Raw genomic sequence first — 23,988 nt, 5'->3', positions numbered from 1 at the left:
CAAGTACTCTTTCCCGGGGAAGAAAGTATATATAACAGCTGGATTCACAAGATCCACTAAATGTTCTGTCACCAGGAAGAAAATATAAGAGTTTAGTTTCAAGGAGATGGGCATGGGCTTTAGCTGAGATTAACGGTAACCCTTAGGTTTTCCATGAATAGAACACAGAAGAGAAACAATGGTTAGAGATTAAGGGTAGCGATTTTCTTAACCCTTTTTTTCCTGTAAAAAATAATTTAAAGTATCCCTACTTCCTTTTTTAAAAAGCAACTGAAAAAAGACAACTTTTATCAGATATCTAATTTTTCTATCAAAAAAATCTTATTTTCTTCCTTCTTAGTCTCTGAATATAAGATTTCTAATATGTTGAAAACAAAACTTTTAAAGTGCCTTTCACTTCTAGTTATTTTCTTCTTTTCCCTCTCTCTTTTTACTGTCAAAATCCTTCAATAATTAGTCTACTCATATACTTGCTTACTTCTTCACTGCTCTCCCTTACATTCATTTCTACTCCACATCTAGTCCAATCTACCTTGGAAAATTTTGTGAACCACCTTACTACTCCAGCCAAAAAGGTCTCTTAAGTGTCTACTAGCATACTTAGTACTATCCAGACTTGCTCTGATTATGACTTATACCCAGTTAGATTTTCCTCCCCTTTCCAATCCATCCAAATGGCTCCACTGAGGTCCCTCCTCTTTCAGAAAGCTATTCCAACCTACTTCTTTCCAAAGAGTTTTCCCTCCTCTGATCTCATAGCAATCATGACTTATCACTTATCTGAGAATCAAATATTGCCTGGTTGCTGTTGTTTAATTCTTTTTAACTGTATCTATTTCTCTCTTCGATTAGACACCAAATGGCTTGGGAGCAGAGAGAATTTTAGACTAGTTGATAAAACTTACAACACTTAGTATAGGTTGTCTTAAATCTACTAGTTGATATTTTGGTTACTGAATGATCAACTATGGAATATGTCTACCAACACAATTCAAATAAGGAGAAGTTGGTTTTCCCCTAAGGAATGAGAAAGAGATACGAGAAGACAATGAGCTACAAAGTAGAAACACTACATTGTTTATACTTACATCATTGGCTACCCCTGTATGGATGAGGTCTCGCAGGAACCTCATGACACTACAATTGGCATCCCGGTGGTCCAGGGTAGTAGAGGCAATGGCCCACTGTAAGATAGGGATGACAACTTGGCTCCTCAGCAAGGTAACAGGGCTACGCTGAATAAACCTGGTGTGGAAAGACAAGCTAGGTATAAATGACAGGATTAGGCTATAAAAGCAGCCAGGGTAAAAGGAAAAACTATAGAGACAGTAAAAAGATCAGCTGTTGCTAGGGATTGAGGGAGTGGGGGGTAGGGGGATGAATAGGTGAGGCATGCGAGATTTTTAGGGTAGTAAAACTATTCTGTATAATACTATAATGGTGGATATATATCATTATACATTTGTCCAAACCCACAGAAAGGACACTACCAAGACAGAACTGTAATGTAAACTAGGGACTTTAAAAAATGAGTGTCAATGGAGGTTTATCAGTTCTAACAAATGGACCACTCTGGTGGGGGATGTTGACAGTAAGGGAGGTTGCGGGGGAAAGAGGGGGGAAGCTAGGGGTATATGGGAACTCTACTACCCACTCAATTCTCTCAGATCCTCTAATGTTCATAAAGAATCTCTAAGAAAAAGATAAAATATTGTTCCAATTTATTTTGCCAGGCAACCATTTGTGCAAAGAGCATCTCTAGAGATTAATTTTTCAGGGAACACACTGGGAAAACAGGTTGACAGTCCACCCAGCAATTCTCTCATACCAACTCAAAAAAAAAAAAAGTTTTTCTAACTTGTCCAAAACTAACAAAAAACAGTGTTCATTACTAACTGATCTGGTTCAAATTACTGAGCTTGGGGCTAAGAATGAATACAAATGTCAGTGTTACCAGCAAAAGGAATCTAAGCAACAAGTGGGGTGGCAGGTTAGGGGTAGAGCTGGGAAGTACAGTACCAAAGTACAGTACCAGATAACTTCTAAGGCACCTTAAAAGCCTAAGAATTTTTTACTCTGAGATATGATTATACCTAAAGGATGCTAAGCTTCTCAAGGAAAAAGTTTAAGTGAAGCATGACATCATAGTAGCATAAAATGTTAAAACTACATGGAATTCTAGAGACTGTCTAGTCAAATGTTCTTGCAAAGTTCATTTTTATTGTCTTGGGTATGTTCCCCCCCTCATGAAAGGAAATCAGTTATTTTCCCCTGTTCTCATCCAACTCTTTTTCTTCTTCTTTTTTTAAAAATTTTATTTATTTATTTTGGCTGTATTTGGTCTTCATTGCTGCCGGCGGGCTTTCTCTAGTTGCGGCAAGTGGGGGCCACTCTTCATTGCAGTGCTCGGGCTTCTCATTCTGGTGGCTTCTCTTGTTGTAGAGCACAGGCTCTAGGTATGAGGGCTTCAGCATTTGCAGCATGCAGGCACAGTAGTTGTGGCTCACGGGCTTAGCTGCTCCGCAGCACATGGGATCTTCCTGGACCAGGGATCAAACCTGTGTCCCCTGCATTGGCAGGTGGATTCTTAACCACTGTGCCACCAGGGAAGTCCCCTACTCTTCTTCATTTATGGGAATATTCTGGTTCACAATTTAACTTTGGGTTATAAATCATTAATCTACCTACTCCTCTTATCTCATTTTACAGAGAAGGAGACAGTTAAGTGTTAGGTGACAAGACCAAGCAGTGATGGGGATGAGCAATAAAAGAAAGGGTTGTTCTTCAGAAGGACTGACCTGGTGGCTAGCCTGAACAGGTCATCCACAGTGTCAGGGTGATTCTGGAGCCCATTCTGCTGTTCTAAGAGCTGAAAGGTAGGGACGCACAGTGCCTAGAACAGAAGTGATTTTAAAACAAATGCTTGTAAATAAATGTCACAGGATTCAGACTTGCTAAATATCGTAACATATACAAAGAGGGGAAGCATGGAAAAGAAAAGAAAAAGACTATGATGAGAATCAGATCAAGAAAGGGAAGCCATAAATCTTTCTCAGTTGACAAAAACAGTCTTCACATATAAAGTGCACATTTCAGAAAGGGTTGAGGGTATAGATTTCTGTTGATGAAATTGGACAGATGTCATCTCAAAGTTTCAGAAGTTTCTGAAAGTGAAGACTGCTTATATACTAGATATGGTCTGGCCCACTAAGGGAGTAACTGACGTTTTAATAATAATAACTATGAAATGTCAATTTTAAAGGGAAAGACATTTAGGGAAAAGGAGCATCATGATCTAACTCCCTTATCTATTCCCCCCCTCTGTGACTAGGAGCGGGTAAAAGCAGTGTATCACAAGCCTTTTCCAGTGCCTATTTACCCTAAGACCATCCCTGCTAAGTAAACTAGCTCACTGGCTGTTGTAGGCAAGAAATTAAAAACAGAATCATGCTTGAGCTTACAGATCCTTTATTTTCAATTCACTTGCCCACCTTCCTACCCTCCAAAAAAAGTCCTATCTCTGGAAAGTATAAATTAGACAGTAATAACTAATGACCAGTACATTTGTGTGGTCAGTCTCTCTCTCATTCTCCCAAGCAGGCCTGTCCAGTGGTAGAACAACTAGTAAGTTCTACCTCCCTACCATTAGCAAATCATCATCCCTGGGAAAGAAACATGAAGAAGCAACAGAATTAAAGACATGGTGAAGAACACACTGCTAGACCTTTAGACCCTCCAAGAAAACATACCTGGAGCATGTCTAGTAGTCCCTGCCGACAGCCCTCTTCCATGCCATACTCATCCACAAGGATACTACCAAGGTACAGGAAACAGGAATGCTGATGTACATGGTAAACATTCACCATCTGCCAAGGGAAAAACCAATTAGTTCAATTCTTTACCCCTCAAAAAGTATCAGCTTAGGTAGCTATCTGGAGGAAGAAATTCTGAGATAGATCGGTCTCTTTTCCTTAAGACAACAGAGTAAAGCTTGTTGGCAACATTTTCTAAAACATAGGGCTCAATTCTTCAATAGTTTTCAAGTACTCTATTTAGAGTTCTTTCAAGCTTTTGACCTTTCATCTTTCCAAAACAATGCTGTAGGAGAATTGTATAATATTTACTTCAAGCTGGAACCATTAAAGAATTCTTATCCAAGGCTTGTGTAATATTTGCAAAAACCCTAACAGAGTATACCTAAATTTTCCAACCTACAGGTTGCTCTCTTACTTGCATTAAAGATAATTCTTTTTTTAAAAAACCACCATAGCAGGAACAAAATATTAACAATTTTAATACAATGTAATGTAAATATTTAAATAAAATTATTTGTTAAGGATTTTTACCCTACTATCCTCCAAAATTGAGAGACCACTGTACATTCATCTATTTAAAATGCCATCACATGAGAATTCCCTGGTGGTCCAGTGGTTAGGACTCAGCACTTTTACTGCCCTGGGGGCCCTGGGTTCAATCCCTGGCTGGGGAACTAAGATCACAAGCCCCGTGGTACAGCATTAAAAAAAAAAGCCCATCACAACACACATGTATTGATCTTATTATATAAATTCAATTCTTTGAGCTTGGTGGGAGCAGAAGAGTAGAGTAACTGGCTTTTATCAGCACATACCATGAAAAGAATATAAGATGGGAGCTATGAATCTGCTCAGTGTTGTATACTCAAAACTATATGCTGTACTTAATAAGTTACACGTTGGCAAACTTTTTCTTAAAGGGCCAGATGGTAAAAGTTTTAGGCTCTGTTGGCCTTAAAATCTTTTGACTGTTTAACTTTGCCACTGTAGCACAAAAATGGCCAGTAAACTATATTTAAATGAATAAGCATGACTATCAGTAAAACTTTATTTACAAAAACAGGTGGCAGGCCCACTGGCTATAGTTTACTGACCTCAAATTTATGGGTTTTTGTCACATGTACTGACTTTAGAACACACTTCCTATATAAGATGCTACACTACGTTACTGCAATAAAAGAATAAGTCATGACAGTACCCTCCAATAGCAAAGGGCAATTAAATCATATTGTATTGGACCCAGAACGTATTGCACTGAAGGGGACACCTGACCAGAGGTAGATACAGCCTAAATGCAAACATACATTGTTGTACTCAGGGTATAGTAAATGCAGAAAATCACTAAAAATTAAAATTCTGTTAAAATATTTACCTGTACAAACTAACCAAATCTATAATTTAAGGAGGCATGGTCATGTAAGTGCCAACTGACACTGCAACAGCATGACCCTGGCTCAGGTTAAGAGCTTCTTTAAGAGTGAGGCAGAACTTGAGGGGGCATTCACTGTCAGGGTCAGCCTGATAAGATGCCCTGCCCAGGTGGAGAAAGGTCACTTCAGGTTGGGGGTGGGGGTTGGGGGTCTAGCCTGAAGCCCTGTGGTAGTTCTCCTCATGGCATGAGTGCAAAATTTGAGAAGGTACTTGCTCAGAGTCCTGCAAATGCAGGATTGGCACTTTGCCTCACCTCCATCAATTCTGTGCCCATGGCACCTCACTTGCCTAAATCTAGTGTTGGCCCTGCTGTAGAGTTAACACCAATATAAATTACTTAGTGAATTAAGTCACTAATCATAGGTGTCTCATAAAGAATATCCTAGACATGAATATGATCTCAGAGAGCCATGTATGAGTCACACCATCATAATTATGTACCAATCTTGGTGATAGAAAGAGTCAAATTTATTTCTTGACAAATAAGACTTATGTGAACAACTAACTATAGTTTAGAAAGAAGAAAATCTCTTTGGGCCAGAAATAGCAAAGTTTGACTTGCCACATTTTTAAAAAGGAAATTAATATAAAATGCTTAACATTGGTATGTAAGAGCTGAGCATTAAGGTCATTCCCATTTCCGAATTTCACACTGAAATGTGCTGCTATTTAGACTATCACTATACAGATTACAGGCTATTTGCCTTATAAATAACATACCTACCACAGGCACTACTTATCTCTTTCAAACATTTTTTAGTTTGTATGTAAGAAATACAAAAGTGTTTCATTTTATCAGCAGAGTTTCTGTTCTAAAGGCTATTTCAAAATTCTGAATACCTTACATCTTCCCTCTTGTGGAGAACTCACCTGTGTGACTAGTGGCTGCAGCAGGGCTGCAGATCCTTTGCCTACACAGCGAACAGCAAAACGGAGGCACCTGCAACAACGCTCTACAATTCGATTATCAGCCCGGTGCTTATTTAGAGTCTCAGATAAAACTGGCCATATCTGAGTCAAAAGTGAAAAGAGCACAAGAAAGAAAATAATGAACTAAGAGCTAAAAAAATGCTCCCAAGTTGGTAACAACTGATTTGGCTTTTAAATAATTTGGAAAAATCTTTCTTTATACGAACACATGTGGCCTGATTCTGGTCAGTGGGTATGTATACATGTGCTGAGGTTCCATATACTATCCATCACCAAAACCACCACTTCTCAAGGGAAGCACAATGACAATGACTCTTTACAACAGAAGAGGAGTATGTCTAACTTTACTAAAAGACAAAGAGACATATTTTCCTAAACTCTGGACTTCCTTATTTAGGATGGGAAGGAGGAGAATGAGTTACAGAGGAAGAGATATTTAAAGACAGTTTCAAGAAGTTGGAAGACCTTGAACAAAAGGACTAGAGTTAAGGAAATGGCAAGATTTGATACCATTGAATACTTAAGGATATTTCATGTTTCCCCCCTGAAGTCTGAAAAGCACTTCTCAAAACATGCCCTCTGATCCTTACATTACCCTGTCTTTAAAAGAAGTGCAAAGAAGTACATTATCAAAGAGGAAACTAACTATGATGGTTAAGTGGCTCTGTCAAAAACATTCTGCCAGTAATGATCAGGAATCCCAGCAACTCTAAGGTTAACACAGTTAGTCTCTCCCTACTTTTGGCCTTTCAGTGCATTTCCCCACAGCCTGTTTTCTTACCAAATCTAAAATCAAAAATATTTATCTGGATGGTTCTGTTCCTCTTTTCATTGATATTTAAAGCCTATCAACAAATTGAATCTTCCTATGAACCTAGTTACCCAGAGCCTTATAAGGAAAATGGAAGATCACAGGCATCCATTAGCACTTACTTCCTGTATGACTTTTTGGCATGGATGAGTCTGTCCATTTTCCACAATGGGATTGGTGTGTCTGGGGAAAGATAACGGCCCAAATTAGTGAAAGAAGAGCAATTTCAGCAAGGACCCAGACAGAGCCCTAATCCCTGTCAGCTTACTTGGTATCATTCTCACCAATTAAGGAAAACCTTAAGGAAAACCAGATAGTAAAGTTATTCTTAAGACTCAATACCTTTTCCTCCTACTCTTTTCAAACACAAGCACAGTTTAATCATCCTATCAATTTTTTTGCCGCCTTCTACTATAAGATGTAAATTCAATCTAACTCTGGGTACATGGTCTATCCTTTTCATTTTCCTTCCCTTTATAAACCTGCATATGTAGTTTCTTTCAAATTAATAAATACATTCAGGTTGTCTGAATTCACTATGAGAAACCAAGTACTGCTTCATTCCCAGCATTAAAAGGCAAAAGCTTTAAGAACTCTGGTCTACCAAAGATGTTTCTCATGGTTCTAGCTTAAACCCAATGATACACAATATGGGCCCACCCACAATACATTGAAGCCAACTATTGGTCTAGTTCTAGAATCCAGTGATATGAAGGAAAGCAGGAAAAACAAACAAACAAAAAAACAATGATTAGCTACCAACCTCTTTAAAGGAGAAAAATTCTTTAATTTCAAAAAGCTCAACAGCAACTCAATAAAAATCTAATTTTCTTTAAATCAAGGCATATGCACCTTTTGCACATTTTCTTTCATTTATTGTGAAATAAAAGTTATTATTAACAGGCTTTCAGAATGGCATGCAACCGGGCTCCCCTAATTATATAAGGAAAGCATTATACCAACTCAGAGAAAGATACATGTAGACAAAAATAACAAGCTAAAACAACACCTCAGTTTTAAATTCTTCCACATAGGTTTTTATGCAACTATTAATTGATATTCCAGTTACACCTATGGGAGTCATAAATTATATTAAGCAACTAAGAAAGGATCACTCTTTGCACAGTCACTCTCTTTGAACAGTCACTCTAATGCTTTTTTAATCATTAGGCTCCTCTTGACTTCAAAGAAAGTTTAATTTCACCTGCTCAATGAAGAGGCTTCATTATTTTTTTGTACCCATACACTATATAGCAATGATTCTGAAAGTGTGGTCCTCGGAATAAAAAATAACAGCATCTGGGAACTTATTAGAAATCTAAATTCTTGGGTCCTATCCAAGATCCAATCCATCAGATACTCTGGGAATGGGACCCAGCAAGCTGTTGCCTTGTTAATTTAAGTACTACAGGCAACTTTGATGCATGTTAAAGTTTGTGAATCACTGATCTAGAGACCAAAAGAATTAATTACATTTTAAAGGGTCTTTTGACAAAGGTCTACCAAAAATAAATTCTTAGAATTTGCCTTTGCAATTGTAATAGGAGACTAAATTAGTCTCCTGACAGAGGGAGTTTATAGGAGGTACTCAGAAGTTGGAGAAAAAAACACTTCCTTACTTCAGTACATAATGGTCTCATCTGAGCTTTTACCCCAGGGCAGGAACCTAGCATCTCCCTTCTTACCGAAATATTACTGCAAGGCGATCTAAGAACACAGTGGGATCTGAGGATATGCCGTTGCTGGGCTCCTGAGACAACAGCTGAAGAGACAGAGATATTAATACCCAGTCATTATAGCAACATACACCCCTGTACATCAACCTCTGTCTCAATCTCTGATTATTTCCTTATAACAGATTCCTCAAACTTACTCAAAATGGTCAAAACTTTTAAGTTCATATTAGCAAATTGTTTTCCTCCATCCTACTGCATCCTGGCCAACAATGCATATTAACTTTTATTATACGATCATTGTGGAGTGGAAAACAGTATCATTTCATTTTTTTTCCCATTTACTCTTACAATGATTCGATATTATAGACAATATAAAGCTTCAAAATTATTATAGCTTCATAACATATTTTAAGAAGGCAAGTTGCTGCCTTACTCTTCTTTCCTAAAATTTCTTAGATGCTTCTACTAGCATATTATTAGAGATAAACTTTAGAGTCATTTCATCAAGTTCTCCTAATAATGCCATTGGTATGTTCACTGCTATTGCACCATAAATGTAATTTGAGAAGAGCTGACATTTTTACACACTCTTCAGGAAAGATAGTAGGTTATGGTTTTGGTTGTTAACTTGAATGGTGTTTTTCCCACTGTATCTTGTAAATGGTATTTCTGATACAGTGAAAATCTACTGATTTTGGAATACTTATTTCATATTTGTAGCTACTCTGATAAACTTATTAATTTTAATAACTTCTCAGTTCATTCTCTTGGCTTTTCTAGGTAGATAAAAGACCATCTGCAAATAAAAAATTTTGTCTTTTCCTTTCTAACATATAAACATATTTGTTTCACCCCTTACTTAACTGGACTCACCTTTTTCAATGCCATAACCTGAACAGAACATAGTTCACTAAGACATTCAGTAATCTTATCCAAAGGTAATCTGGCTAGGACAAGTGCTGTCCCTGAAAGACAAAGGAAGATACAAATGAAGAAAATAAAAGCTGAATTGAGGTAATTCATTGGTCTATATCATGCAGCTAATAGAAAAGGCTGACTGGTTCCATTCTTTTAAAAAGATTAGCACTGTTTTTAAATTATAATATTTTGTTATTTATGGTTGGTTTTTTATTTGACTTAGAAGACCATAATGACTTTCACACTGACATTTACAACTGAAGTTAATATTTAATTATTTCTCCTCAGCAGCCTATTGGTTTAAAGATGTTTAAAGATGTCTTCCCACTTCCAATTCCTCAAAGACTTTTAAAATCTCTTTCACAAAGGCAATACCAAAGCTATTTTTATATAGCATAGTACAATGGTTCTCAAACTTCCCAGAGATCCAGTGGATCAAGGACAGCCTTCCTTTTTGGTAAGTACTGTAGGCAATTCTGATCATCAGAGAAGTTTGAGAAATAGGGACATGATTTTCTTTTTTGGAAGAATGAGCTGAAATTAGAGATTTAACTCTAGTTCTACCATAACAGACTCTATGAGCTGGGTAAGGCATTCTCTCAGGGCATCAGTTTCTTTACCTGCAAAAATGAGTACTTTGAACAGAAAAGTAATAGCTAAGTTCATCTTTCTTTCATTTTTAAATAGCTGCAAAAATCTCCCCTCTCCCTTTTTTCCTCAAATAAAATCTTAACTTGGAGCTCCAATAAAATAGATTGGAAAAAAAAAAAAAGAGGTAATGAGGTTAAAGTGCGGACAGAAGGCCCAGACCCTTCCTACTCAGCCTCCCTCCTGTCACAATCCCCACCAAATGCTGAAGTATCTCCCCAGCGGCCAAAAGATTACATATTATATTCAGTCCCTTCTAGGTCAAAAAGTCCTTTGACTATGCAATTTTCTCATCTGAAATTTTATTCAACAGAACAGTAATCAATCCATAAACCTTCAAATTTGAATAAAAAACTGAATGAGGGACTTCCCTGGTGGTCCAATCGTTAAGAACCCATCTTCCAGTGCAAGGGATGAGGGTTCGATTCCTGGTTGGGGAATTAAGATCCCACATGCCGAGGGGCAACTAAACCCGTCCAGCCCAACTACTGAGCCCACGTGCTCTGGAGCCCGAGCACCACAACTAGAGAGAAACCCGTGTGCCGCAACAAAGATCCTGCCTGCTGCAACAAAGATCCTGTGTGCCACAACTAAGACCTGATGCAGCCAGATTAATTAATCAATTAATTAATTAAATAGATATTTTTAAAAAAGGTCTAGGGACTTTCCTGGTGGCGCACTGGTTAAGAATCTGCCTGCCAATGCAGGGGACATGGATTCGAGCCCTGGTCTGGGAAGATCCCATATGCCACAGAGCAACTAAGCCCATGTGCCACAACTACTGAGCCCATGTGCTGCAACTACTGAAGCCCACATCCCTAAAGCCCATGCTCTGCAACAAGAGAAGCCACTACAATGAGAAGTCCAAGCACTGCAACTAAGAGTAGCACCTGCTCACCGCAACTAAAGAAAGACCACCTGCAGCAATGAAGACCCAGCTCTGCCAATAAATAAACAAATAAATAATTTTTTTAAAAGGTCTAAATCACACATACATCTCCCACATGGAGGGAGTATACTTGCTCTTTAAAAAAAGAAAAACAAAAAAACAATGATTTTTCTTGACAGCCTATAAACCATGGATGAATTAGACTTTTTTTACTTAAAACTGGGTGGGGGGGGAATCTAACAAATACAATTTCTCCTTTTAATTCATCCCTACAGAAAAGAATGTTACCAAAAAGTGTTCTATATCTAAACAATACCACTGATATGACTGGGATGCCACAATGTAAGTTAGATGTCACATTAGCATCAGGTTAAATTTCACTAGAAAATGACAAGATGGCAGCAATACCCACTAGTAGTAGTAAAGAAAATATCTGACCTGATTTAATGCCTCATTATCTATGCCTATAAAGAGAAACAACAAAAACCCATGCTTCAAAAAGAAAATCTGTCTTAAAAATGCACAGTTACATCGGCTGGTAGGGAACCTGATCATAGAAGTGAGAAAGAACAGTTAGCTGCCATATAGTAACCATCCAATCTGGACAAGGCTGTCCTGCCACTCACAGAGACATAAAAGATGCTGCACAGGTCGTATTACCCAATCTTTTATTTGACATACCCCAATAAAAGAATATCCAATCTTATATCTGACATACCAGCTGTAAGGATTTCAATACCTCATGGGACACACAAATTTGTTTTCAGAAAGTATGATTACAAAGCATTTTCTTTCTAGGAGCCACTAAACTGTCAACAATCGATTACTCATAAAATACATCTGTTCCCTCTTTTATAAGATAATCTTCCAAATATTTAAAAATAACCACTGTGTTAAAGTCTCCTCTAAGTCTTTCCCCCTAGCATTAATATCTGTAGTTCTATTACTCTGAGTTTCATCACCACCCTGGCTGTTTGCCGCTCAGTGTAAACTGATCAGTAATGGTTAAAGACCATTAAGCAACCAGAACCCTTGGCTTCTAGCTGTAGGACTGATCCAGGTACACTACCTTTAAATTTCCACTTACCTCTTTGATACAGCAATGCTTATTTGGTCTCCCTTTTTATTCTTTCCCCCAACTCAAAAGGAACTATGTTTAGTTCCAATGTGTTGTCTCTACCCAAAATCTAGGTTTGTGCTATAAATACTGTAATAAGCACTTTGAATTAGCTACATAGCCTTAAAACATTCTAAGAATACACGTACACATAATCAACACCCTCCCCTCTGAGTAAACTGCAACTGAAAAGTGGGATACAACTGATATAAGATAACCCCTAGAAGTGGCTTAGAGACTGTTCCTTCTTAATATCTTAAATACCTTTTAGCAAGCCCACAGCAGCTTCTGGAGACAACATGAAGGAATCAAGGGAACGGGCAATCTCCAGGAGTCCATTAAAGTGCTGAGCCATGTGGTCTCGGCAGACAGAGCAAATGTTATGAATGGCTTTGGCTGCAGCAGAGGCCAGAGGCTTTTCACACAGGCCTTTCATCAAATAGCCCAACACAGGGTCTAAGGAGAAAACCCATACATAAAGATTACATATTTGAAAGTCAAAGAAAACTTTTAGTTTGTTAGAACAGAGGTTTACATTCCCTTTTTATGCAAAAGAACCATTTAAAAAAAAATGAAATGTGTTTAAATCCCAGTGTTTTTACATATAAAAATGGAACTGATCCCCCTGACAGACAAGTAGTGTCAGAGAGACCTAAGTCCTATCTATTTATCTTCCATTTCTTTCCTCATGGAAATCAACTGTTGATTGTTGCTAGGGCTTCACAGAGCACGGTTTGAAAACCACTGACTCAGTATGAAACCACTGGTGGATATAACCATCTGAGTATTAAGAACAGGGTAATGTAAGAAAGATGATAAAACTCAGAGAGTACCACTATACTCAGAGATTAATCACTTTGTAAAAAACAGAAACAAAGAAACAAAAAAACAGCCTACGTTAATGAGGACAACGACAGTTATCTAAAGCTGACACTTTTATACTTACTTCTTTATAATTATAAAAGGCCCCCAAACCACAGATGGATCTTTAGCATTTCTAGAAGAATTACCTTATTATGTTTTACTTTTTACCTAACAGAAGCGTTCTAAGAAAACAGATTATAAAGGCAAATTCCTATAAAGCAAATCCTAGTTATCCTTTACCTTGCTTTATAAAAATCAGAATATTATTCTATGAAAAAACCCTAAGAAAAATTAGACCTGGTTAAAGAGTACTTTATGTGCATTACAGAGTAACCTCATACCAAACCATAAAAGAAATAATCTCTGAAAGTCCATTTAAAAGTTATCTCCATTTCTAGTCTAATGACAAAAACAATGCACCAACCCAGCATGAACCCGCTCCGTTCCACCAAAAAAAAAAAGGAAAAAAAGGCCTGTTTAGCATGGGCATCAGAACTAGAATCTAAAACCTAGTCCAAGCAACTCTGACACTATGGGCTTCAGTGATTCTCAAACTGAATATCTGTGGTTTTGACTATTCTAGAGTAAGTATGAACATCCAGCAATTTGTCCTCTGAGGCACAAATGCAAATGAGATACTACAAGGTGGTACTGAATGATAAGTCTTATTTAACAAACAGATAAACCCACTTTGTTTCTTTGTGGAAAAATGTTCAGAAAAGAATGCCAAATGTTGAGGCAGATAATTGAAGTGAAGAAATTTAAGAATTAGAAAACAGGTATTTAAAAAAATTTTTTTAATGGTATGTTGAACTTGAAAGTGGCTCAGCTATGATGTAAGCATATCTATCATATGCTCTGCATACAGAAACAATAGGAACACACATTTCTTTTAAGAGTTTCAGTCAATAAAAAAAGACCATGTGTAAAATAAAATCAAGTCGAAAGGTAGTAATAAAGATAAGCACAGCACATCAAACAATGATATTCATGAATTTGAGAATTCTTAAAATCCTTAGAATATATCAGTCTTGAATATCAGGGGGCTTAATATATATTAACCTAGATAAATTATTTATTCTCTCAATTTCCATTTCCTTATCTGTAAAATGAGGGGATTAGAAGAAATAGTTTCTAAATTTACTTTCAATTCTAAAGTTATTTTATATGATCTTCAGCTACTTTTTCAGGTCAGTAAAAGCAGCCAGAGGTTATACAACTCAACACTCTTCATTTTAGTTTGTACTTATTTAGTTTCAATAATAATTCTTAGTTTTTAAACAGAGCACGTATTTAACACTACAATACTCTGCCCTTTGCTTTAGCCTACTCGCAGCTTCCAGGTTAGAACTACAGAACGATATGATTAGCTCAAGCCTATGCCAAAGCCTAACAAAGACAAAAATACGTATGGTGAAGCAGAGTACTAGGAGCAAACTGTTTCCCTATCTAGAGATCTAATCTTTCAAAGGTCCTTTCTCCAAAGTCTGATCAAATTATTAATGTTGTATCAACTAAGCAATAACTCATATATTTATTCTCAGTGTCTAGAAACATTCTACCTATCAATAAAAGAGAAAGTAGGAAAACAAAAGCAAAAGCAAGAAAGAGAGAAAGAAATCTGAAAAATTAGAAGCAGCAGCTGCAGAGAGGAGTGTTTACACATACCAAGGAACTGAGGATTTCGATCAACCACTTCACTCATCTCTCCAACCAATTCAATGCTGGTGTATCGCACAGCTGTATGTACAGTCTCTGGAAGACGGACAACTCCTTCTAGGACCTCCACAAGTGTTGGATTGTTCTCCCTGAGTTTAGAAGGCAAGTACTCAGAGTTACCAATTTCAGAGGTTAGGTTCCAGTTAAAACACAGGCTGCAATGACACAAATCATTGCTAAAGGGTTTCTTTCTAAATAAATAACCATTTGGATAAAAGTGCTTAATATAATCTTTTTAAGCCTCAAAAAGGGGGAAAAGACAGAAATGGAAGATATGGTTTCAGTTGAGAAGCATACTGCTCCTTAATCTTCTCAATGTCAGTGAAGTGTCTAAAGACATCCTGCTATCAAATAAGGCTCTTCAAATTGGAGAGGTAGGCATTTACTATGGATCAATGTCTTCTTTTAATGAATCCATTTTATTTATTCCTATATCTGTAGTACCTAGAACAGTGCCTGGCACATAGTGGGCACTCAATAAATATTGCTGAATGGCTAAATGAATGAATAAATAATTCTCATAGACCACTTGCTATTAGTTGTTATTTTCCAAAAGATTTCTTATAGCTGGATAATGGAAACTTTAAGAACATGTAAGCATGGGTAGGCCAGCTCACTAATTAAAGAAACAGGAACACAAGCTGCAGGAATAAAGGTGCCCTGACTTAGAACATGAGGGAAAATTAAAATTACCCAAATACTTTCTATAGCTCCATGAATTTCTTTTTCCCCCTTTCCTTCTCTTTTTTTCACTCCCCAAGAATACTGGATGAAGTTCTTTAAGCAGAGTGGAGGATGCTCCCAAAGTGGTAGAACGTAATCCAGTAATGAAAGATGTTTAAAATGTAAATAAATCCTGGATTAGTGCAAGAGCACTCCCTGTTGATAAACTAAGTCTATTAAGTCCCTTATACACTTAAAAAAACTGTACTCATGCAGTTGGCTTGAAATGTGGATAAACAAAAAACAAAACAAAATTTTTCTCATTTATGCCGTATGTTTTCTGAGGGCACTAAGCTAGTTATTGAGACTCTCTATCCAACCTTTCCCATACCAACACAAGTCAGTTAGATTATTAGTGTAATAATCTTCAGACTATTACTGAAGGTTCCAAAAGATACCAAAAAGGGTTTAATAGCAAATAATATGATATGTGATTCAGGACCAGAACTTCTTAATAGAGAAAAACAAACCTACTCTATCCCCTTAGATATTCACTGGATTAGAAACAATATAAGATTTCAGTGACTAGACCCTGAAAGGCAGCTAAGAAAGAAGCACTGTACATTTTATGAATATATGCCTTAACCATCTCTCCAACCAAGGCCCTGAATAGAGAGCACAACTGCAGGCATCTGATTACAACACAGGAAAACTTGACAGATATTAGCGCCAATTTATAAACACCCCAGAACAAAGTAAATTCTGTTTTTAAGGATTCATGTTGAAATAGAATTCCTATGCTAAGCAATTAGAAATCAAATTCTAATAATTAAAATTTTCTAATGGCAGTAACAAAAATAATAATTGTCCTCTAGATTTTGCTATTCTTTTAGGTGAAATGGTACCTATGCCTTGCCTCTCTGAAACTTACAAATGATTCTCCAAGACAGGAAAAAAGAACAATATAATTAAATATTTGTAAGATAACTTATCCAAGGTCACAAAAGCAGGTGAGAGCCAAATGAGTGCCTATTCAAACGCTTTTAAGCAAGTGCCAACAATTTAACAGTCTAACAAATTTTTGATTATATCAACTCTTGTGAAAGTTGGAAAAATAAATCAGCATTCTTTTCCTTACATTGAGAACAAAATAATTTTAACTCTAGGAAATGTGGTTAAAACATGGATATCAGCGATGCATGCTACTGCAGACTAGACTCTAGAAGTCAGAAGACTAGACAGCATTATAGAAGTAAGAAGTTCTAAGAGTTTCCAAATATATCCCATGAGAAAAACGGTGTAATTTTCCTTCCTCTGATATTAAGAGTTCCCAGCAAAAGACTTATGAGACACTCACGGATCAACACTCTTTGCTATAGCAGCCATGATAAAGAGAACCGCTTCTGTCACCTCCCAGGGTGGGTTGCCTTCTTTCAGAGTAGAATATAACTAGAGAAGAAGAGGTGGATTATGGATCCATTAAAAGGAAAACAGAATTCCAAAACAAACAAAACAAAAAACCCAGTCAGTTAAAATAAATCCAGCCCCTTGTTTCTAAATGTAATTATATCTCAGAGCCAGGGAAGAACAGTATTTTCATTTTTCAAATCTTCACTAACTCTAAGTAATACTAGTTTAATATCTGAAACAAATCCATTTAGGTCCCCAAGAGTGTATCAAGATTATCATCTACCCCCACAAAATGAATATTATGGAAAAAACAAAACATATTACATGAGTGTCCTTTCCTGGTCCTCATAATAACTGATAAATACATAAACACACTTAAAAATGAGATATAATGTAAAACCTCTGCATATGCACTAGCTTTACATATCTATTATTTTAACTATTTGTCTGCATCAACACTAGTAGTACAGATTAAATTCCTAAAAAGCAGCTGTTCTGAAGCACTCATCACAAAACCACATTCAAGCAAGGGGAGAGACCAAGCACAATACTCAGAGATGTCCAGAAATTTCCCAGGGTATATCCATCAGTGGAATGTGACTGGGTGTTAGTCTAAATAAGATTTCTGTAGTCAAATAACACACTGCTAGGTAAAATAAAATTAAACAATTCTCTTGTACAACTTCACAGAGCCTTTAAATATACTATTTAAGTCATTTTCCAGTTTTAAGTGACAGTGCTGTTTTTTCTGGCAAAGAACAACTCATGAGACTGGTGTTCCACCACACACGTCTTGGACAAGACTGATAACTTATGTAAATTTGTAAATTGAGGTCTGGAGAAGAACGAGTAACTTGTTCAAAACCACACAGCCAGTGAGAAAAGAGTTGAAATCTGAGCACAGGTCAACTGCCTGTGATCTGGGGATCTCACTAAATCTGCTTTCTAAGAATCCCCAACCCTTTGTAGTTAGGTCAAGAAACATACTTTGCTTAATATAAAGAAATATAATTTTATTAACATTTTCTAGATCAGATGATGCCCCCAAATACACAAAATGCCTGGATTACCCATCCCCCCCGAAATTAGGTTAGTTAAGCATTGCTGACAAAGCATCAAAACTACTATTTCAGGATTCAGAGCATGATCCAGCAACAGGAAAACCACCTGACATTATGCTAATGTTAAGTGATATGGAATGGTGATGACTGCAGCCTTATGATGTAAAATGTTACTCACTGATTGTCAGGAAAACCATAGAACTATGATTCTTCTACTCTAGTATAGTCACCTCTGGGATGAAACTGCAAAGGAATCTAAACATAAGTGTGAACAAAGGAAATGCCAAATAACTAAAAGTTGCCAGGAGTTGATATATAATTTTTAAAGCAGAAAAACTTGTCTATTTTTCCTGGCTAGGTCCACATTCCCTATAAATATTTTGGGTGCTTTAAGGTTTATCTGTGATCTTCCATTTCAACTGAACGAGTGGAACAACTCTCACTAGCAAGAGCATAGTGTAAACCGTAACTGAACCATTCACTGCAATTGGCTTGTAAGATACTAAACAAACATAGCTACTATATGCCAGGCAGTGTGCTAGGCACCTGCATATCTATTGTCCCATTTAGCCATCGAGATTGAAGAAAAAGAGGGAACACTTAGAGAAGACAAAGAAGTGAACATAATTAAAGTGACTGGTAAAAGTGGTAATAATCTCCAAACAGGCTTACCTGAGCAAAACACTCCATAGACCCAATCAAGAAAATCAAGTCCTTCACCAGGTCTGAAACCCTCATCCGAAACTCCCCAAAGTCATCAGTCTCCTCAGGAACCCCCTCCTAAAATTTCACATCAGATAACATGTTTTAAACTAAAGCTTTCATTGAGTTTATAAAATCAAGAATAAAAGAGCCATTAAGCAGTCCAGTCCCAATGAATAAAAAGATGAATCACCTAAATCACAAAGACGTTTTACTATAGAGGGTATCCCAAACTCTTAGGTATGTCAAGTCAATACAACCTATCCTCTACCTTTACATAAGAAACTCTTTTTTTTTTTTTTTTTTCTTGAATGTCCAAGCTACATCTTGCCCTGTTGTTGGAAAAATCTGGAGTGGTGGGGATGGGAAGTGACCTAGAAGAGGTGCTAACCTAAGAGTTTGTAAGCCTATCTAGATAAGGTCTGGCTTTTTATTACTGAATAAGTCTCTGAAGCTTTATGGTTCAAGATAAACCAAAATCAACCATTATCACAATAACTAGACACAGAATAGAATATTAGACTTTAAAAAGAATTGTATATAGGTAGACAGATACATAATAAGACAGGTATAATAAAATACGTTAGAATTTAGGTAGTAGGTATACAGATATTCACTATAAGACTATTTCACCTTTGCTATATATTTGAAATTTTTCATTACAAAATACAGAGAGCATTTACATTTCATGCTTCTTCAGTTTTTCTTATTCCAACACCCTCCTGTGAGTAAACTAAGGCCTACCGTTTGTGAAATGGTTATGGGCATGTATAAGAATCTTCGACCATGAGTATCTGGGAAAAGCCCTTAGTATTATTGAGAATTGCTGATTTAGTTCAACTTCCTTGCTTTAAGATGAAAAAATTAAAGTCAAGGAATGAGAAGGAAATAACGGCTGTCTCAGATGAGGTAATGAATTATGAAGCACTATACACCTACGAGTGTAAGGAATTATCTGCAAGGGAAATGCTGCCACAGAACTAGCACAGCAAAGAAAGGGATCAAGCAAGCAGAGCCATTTAAACCAGAGCAGCCCTGCATTTTTTTTATTTGCTTATCAGGCTTCCAAGTAATATGTAGTTGAAGATAGGATTCCTCAGTTTAAAAAAAGAAGTAGTGAAAACCACTAAACTAAATCATCACTAAGGTTCTGTGGAAATACAAAATACCGTAACTCAAATAACAATGTTCACATTAACATGAAGAAAATAGACAGTTTTCCTGTCAGATTTAAGAGTAAGCAATAGAAAAAAACCCCACTCCAAGTTATAGGCTGAAGGACAGGGATATTAAACCAACCAAAAGGATGAAATAAATGCTACAAAATTTGAAGTGACTAAGCAAAGAATGAGGTTGAGGAGTTTTCCAACGGACTATTTTATAATATTTCTAGTATATTTTCCTCTAAGCAAATAGATTACTTCCATATTTTATTTTAAATTATAAAATTAGTATAAGTAATATAAAGAAAAATGTGCAGATTTGTGTGTGGTGGGGAGTCATATGTTATTTTCCACATCCTCACACAAATATTTCACTTTTGCGTTAGTTTTAATCCAACCACATATTTTATGCCATTAAAAATACATATTATAAAATTTTATATTCTCACTTTTTTCATTTAGCATACCAACTATTGTTATCTCAAGTTATTTTTGTTAATAGATTTATTTATTTTTATTTAATGGCTGCATTGGGTCTTTGTTGCTGTGCGCGGGCTTTCTGTAGTTGCCGAGAGCAGGGGCTACTCTTTGTTGCAGTGCACAGGCTTCTCATTTCGGTGGCTTCTCTTGTTGCAGAGCATGGGCTGTAGGCAAGCGGGCTTCAGTAGTTGTGGAGCATGGGCTTATTAATTGTGGCTCGTGGGCTCTAGAGCGCAGGCTCAGTAGTTGTGGCACGTGGGCTTAGTTGCTCCATGGCATGTGGGATCTTCCTGGAGCGGGGATCGAACCCGTGTCCCCTGCATTGGTGGGACGGAATCTTAACCACTATGCTACCAGGGAAGCCTTCAAGTTATTATTTTTAACTGCTGCATTATGATCCATCAAGTTGCTACATAATAACTTATGTAACTCTTCTAATACTCTTTTTTTTGGAGGGGGCAGGGGAGGCCACACCGCACAGCTTGTGGGTTCTTAGTTCCCCAACCAAGGACTGAATCTGGGCCCCCAGCAGTGAAAGCACCAAGTCCTAACCACTGGACCACCAGGGAATTTCCTCCTCTAATACTCTTGTACATGGGTTTACCATCTTTTACTTTTATACATAATGCTTTGCACATAAAATAGCTTTCTTTTTCTTCTGCAGAAAATTATTTAAGGAGAATTCCCAGAAGAATTACTGGCTCAGCAACATTGATTTCTTTCTACAGAGGCCTAGCGCTTTTCATTATACTGCTATTGACTTCTTTAGTGTAAGCTAGAGTTACAGATAACCTGCAGATTCCATTAGCTTTGTTCTCTATCTTTTCAGTTCCTTTTCAAGTTAGCACTGAAAAGAAGAAATCAAGACTTGATTAAGTAGAGAAGAAAACTTACATGATCTGGTTCCAGCTGGCAGTGGCGAGCCAAGGCATGAAGCAGCCTTTGAATGTAAGCTTTGAAGATGCCATGAATAACTTCATCATTAGTTTTGTACAAATGCTCCCCTAGTCGGTACCAAAAGTTAAAGGAAATTTCTACTACCTATCAAATTAAAAGAAAGAAAAAGATGGTTTATTTGAACCAGAAAAGAAGGTAGTTTTATTATTACTAGGGCCAATAGGAAAGAAACACTTTAAAATAAAATTAGTGGAACCAGTTAAGAAGCCACCTTTTCTCTAACAGATTTATTATTATCCTCGCAAATGATCTTCCCATGTTAGGCCCAAAACTCCATTTAGGATGACTGGCTTTTTTTGCATTCTCTGTCTAGCCCTGGGATGACTTCTCCAACAGTATAGTGGATTCTGATTTAGAGAAACATACAGAAGTGGAAGTCTCTTTAAAAGTATTTTTCTCCCAAATTCTGAAATTATTTCCTTTTATTTTTGAGATTAAAACACATCTCACTAGATAAACCATCTACAAATATCTGTACAAACCACAGTTTATCTTACATGTGGTCCTGTTTAAAGGAGTGATAATTATTAGGTAGTACAATACTTCAGCCCAAAAATGTTTTGAGTTCAACAAAATCTAGATATCCTCATGAGATTATGTCAAACAAACACACATTATCTTTCATGTGATCACAGAAAAAAGACTGAGACTCATAGGACTACTGAGCCCCTCCCTGAGAGGGGCCCTAATCCTTTCCCATCAATGATCCAAAATGGAACTATGTAAATGGAGCTCACCTAGCTTGGGAGTTCTTTCTCACTTCTTATACTATTAAGAGGAGATAAAGCTTCTTGAATAAGTGGAGGTTTTATTTTTGTTTGTTTTTTTTAATCTAGCAAACTTAAAAGAGACAGCATGTCTTAGAGATTTGGGGATAAAGAAGACTCTTTAAGTCCTTTCAATCCCATTCTCATTTCCATTCATAATTTGGAGAAAAATTTTGGATGTTAAAACTTATGGAGGCACAGTTAAGATTTGGTTTTTGGTTTTTTTTTTTAGCTATAAAGCTCCAAAGAGTAACTGAAGCTAGAGAGGGGGCCTTAGTGGAAAAGTAATAGGCTTTCTTTCTAATAGTTTCCTTCAAGCTCCTATTATACCAATCAGCCCAGCTAATTAGGAAAACAGAAAAAACTCAAAGCACCCCAAATATAATTTAAAAAAAACAAACAAAACTCAAAACAGAGGAAACTCCCCATCACATTAATTAAAAACAAAACTATAATTTCCCACAAATAAAAAGCTGGACAGGACACAATGGAAAGTACATAATATGCAACATACAACTTGGAAAATAATGGCATTAGCACAATATAAACACTACCTCATATTGAGGGTGTCCTGCACAGATAAGAAGCAGTTCCAGAGTCCGTAGGTCTCCAAGGCCTTGGCCTGGAGTACAAACAATTTTTTCAAGAAAAGTTTCACATAGTTCAGTGAAAATACGGCAGTAATTCAGAACTCTGTAAATTAAAGAGGAATGAGAACACCAAGTCAGAAATCTGGATGTTATGTGTACATACTCACAGACACAGTTAATCAAATAAATAAAAACAATCCCCAACCTAAGGGACATGTGATTCTTTGCTATGCTGTATCATGATCTCTATAACAAACATCTGTCCTTAAATCATATACTTTTATATATATAAGCAAATGACTCATAAGTTAGTTCAAATTCTCAATTATTAAGACATCAAATCACATTTGATACTTCAAAGGTCATCCCTAATTCTTAGAGCCTCATCCTTTTTAAGTGCAAAAACTTACTACTCTCCATGATCACAACCTCTCCCGCTGCGTTAGATTTGCCATTCTTGGTTCAGACGAGAAAAGCTGAGCATCTTGAGGATGCAATGTACATATTTACACAGAGCCATGAAGAATCACAAAGGATAGATGAATAAAAAGTGACTTAAAAGACTGTATGTGAACCCAGGTCTACTGCCCTTAATAATAACTTACTTGTCTAAATCTTCACGTGCCACAGCCATGTGATAGGCAGTCTCCAATGTCAGGACTCCTTGAAAAAGTTGCATGGCTAATGGCAGGTTGGTTTCCACATTCTCAATGGCGTAAAGAGCTGAGCACACGCAGTCTGAAGCAGCTTCATGTAGGTTGGATGAGGTCTTATCCTGTTGCTAGGAGGTAGCAGAAATAGGGAAGTAAGAAGTATGATCATTAAGCTACAATCCAAATAACAGGAAAGCAATTATAGTGTGTTTCTGAACATATACTTTAAATGCATAACAGCCTAACAGTCATGGCCTTCAACAAGACAACATCCATCAACCTTCCTATTTCTGACTAATTTCCTTATATGCCAAGCAAATCAGCCTTTCTGTACCTCAGTCATGGTCACATGACTCTAAAATTCATGTTTTCTCCCATACCAGTCCCTCCAAATTGAATGTCATGTGTTCCCTGCCTTATTTTAGTCTATGGAAATTTCTTCCATCTTTTTTCTGATATTCAAGTACTATCTAAACTGAAAGAGTCCAACTAGTTTCAAGGACCCATACCTAACACATCATTGTGATATTTCAGAATACTAAGGTTAAACAGAGGTTCTTAAAGCTTCTGGGGAGGAGAGGAGATGGCAACTTAGAAAGGAGCAAAAATCAGCTTATCCATCTTCTCACTAGCAATGATGCCTGCCAGTATATAAGAAAGTAAGGTCTTAGAAATTTTGAAGAAAAATATTGAACCTAGAACTCTATACCTAGCTAAGTCATAA

At 36.8% G+C, this 23,988-nt stretch overlaps 1 protein-coding gene across 4 annotated transcripts in view; it reads right to left on the bottom strand.

Moving 5' to 3' along the window:
• Positions 1–23,988, bottom strand: part of TNPO3 (transportin 3) — an 83,150-nt gene that overhangs the window by 20,375 nt on the left and 38,787 nt on the right. For all 4 annotated transcript variants that reach the window (XM_057731257.1, XM_057731256.1, XM_057731255.1 and 1 more), the window contains 14 exons: positions 23,217–23,392; positions 22,576–22,714; positions 21,192–21,338; positions 18,625–18,732; positions 16,839–16,930; positions 14,768–14,907; positions 12,500–12,691; positions 9,537–9,628; positions 8,673–8,749; positions 7,110–7,170; positions 6,117–6,257; positions 3,750–3,866; positions 2,799–2,893; positions 1,089–1,245 (listed from right to left, as the gene is read on the bottom strand). In XM_057731257.1, coding sequence (XP_057587240.1) covers positions 1,089–1,245; positions 2,799–2,893; positions 3,750–3,866; positions 6,117–6,257; positions 7,110–7,170; positions 8,673–8,749; positions 9,537–9,628; positions 12,500–12,691; positions 14,768–14,907; positions 16,839–16,930; positions 18,625–18,732; positions 21,192–21,338; positions 22,576–22,714; positions 23,217–23,392 — 1,734 coding nt within the window. The remainder of the gene's footprint in view (positions 1–1,088; positions 1,246–2,798; positions 2,894–3,749; positions 3,867–6,116; positions 6,258–7,109; positions 7,171–8,672; positions 8,750–9,536; positions 9,629–12,499; positions 12,692–14,767; positions 14,908–16,838; positions 16,931–18,624; positions 18,733–21,191; positions 21,339–22,575; positions 22,715–23,216; positions 23,393–23,988) is intronic.

Source organism: Hippopotamus amphibius, chromosome 4 (assembly GCF_030028045.1).
Source record: "Hippopotamus amphibius kiboko isolate mHipAmp2 chromosome 4, mHipAmp2.hap2, whole genome shotgun sequence".
Classification (NCBI taxonomy): domain Eukaryota; kingdom Metazoa; phylum Chordata; class Mammalia; order Artiodactyla; family Hippopotamidae; genus Hippopotamus; species Hippopotamus amphibius.
Note: the sequence above shows the minus strand (reverse complement) of the source record. Positions and strands in the feature narration are given on the sequence as shown.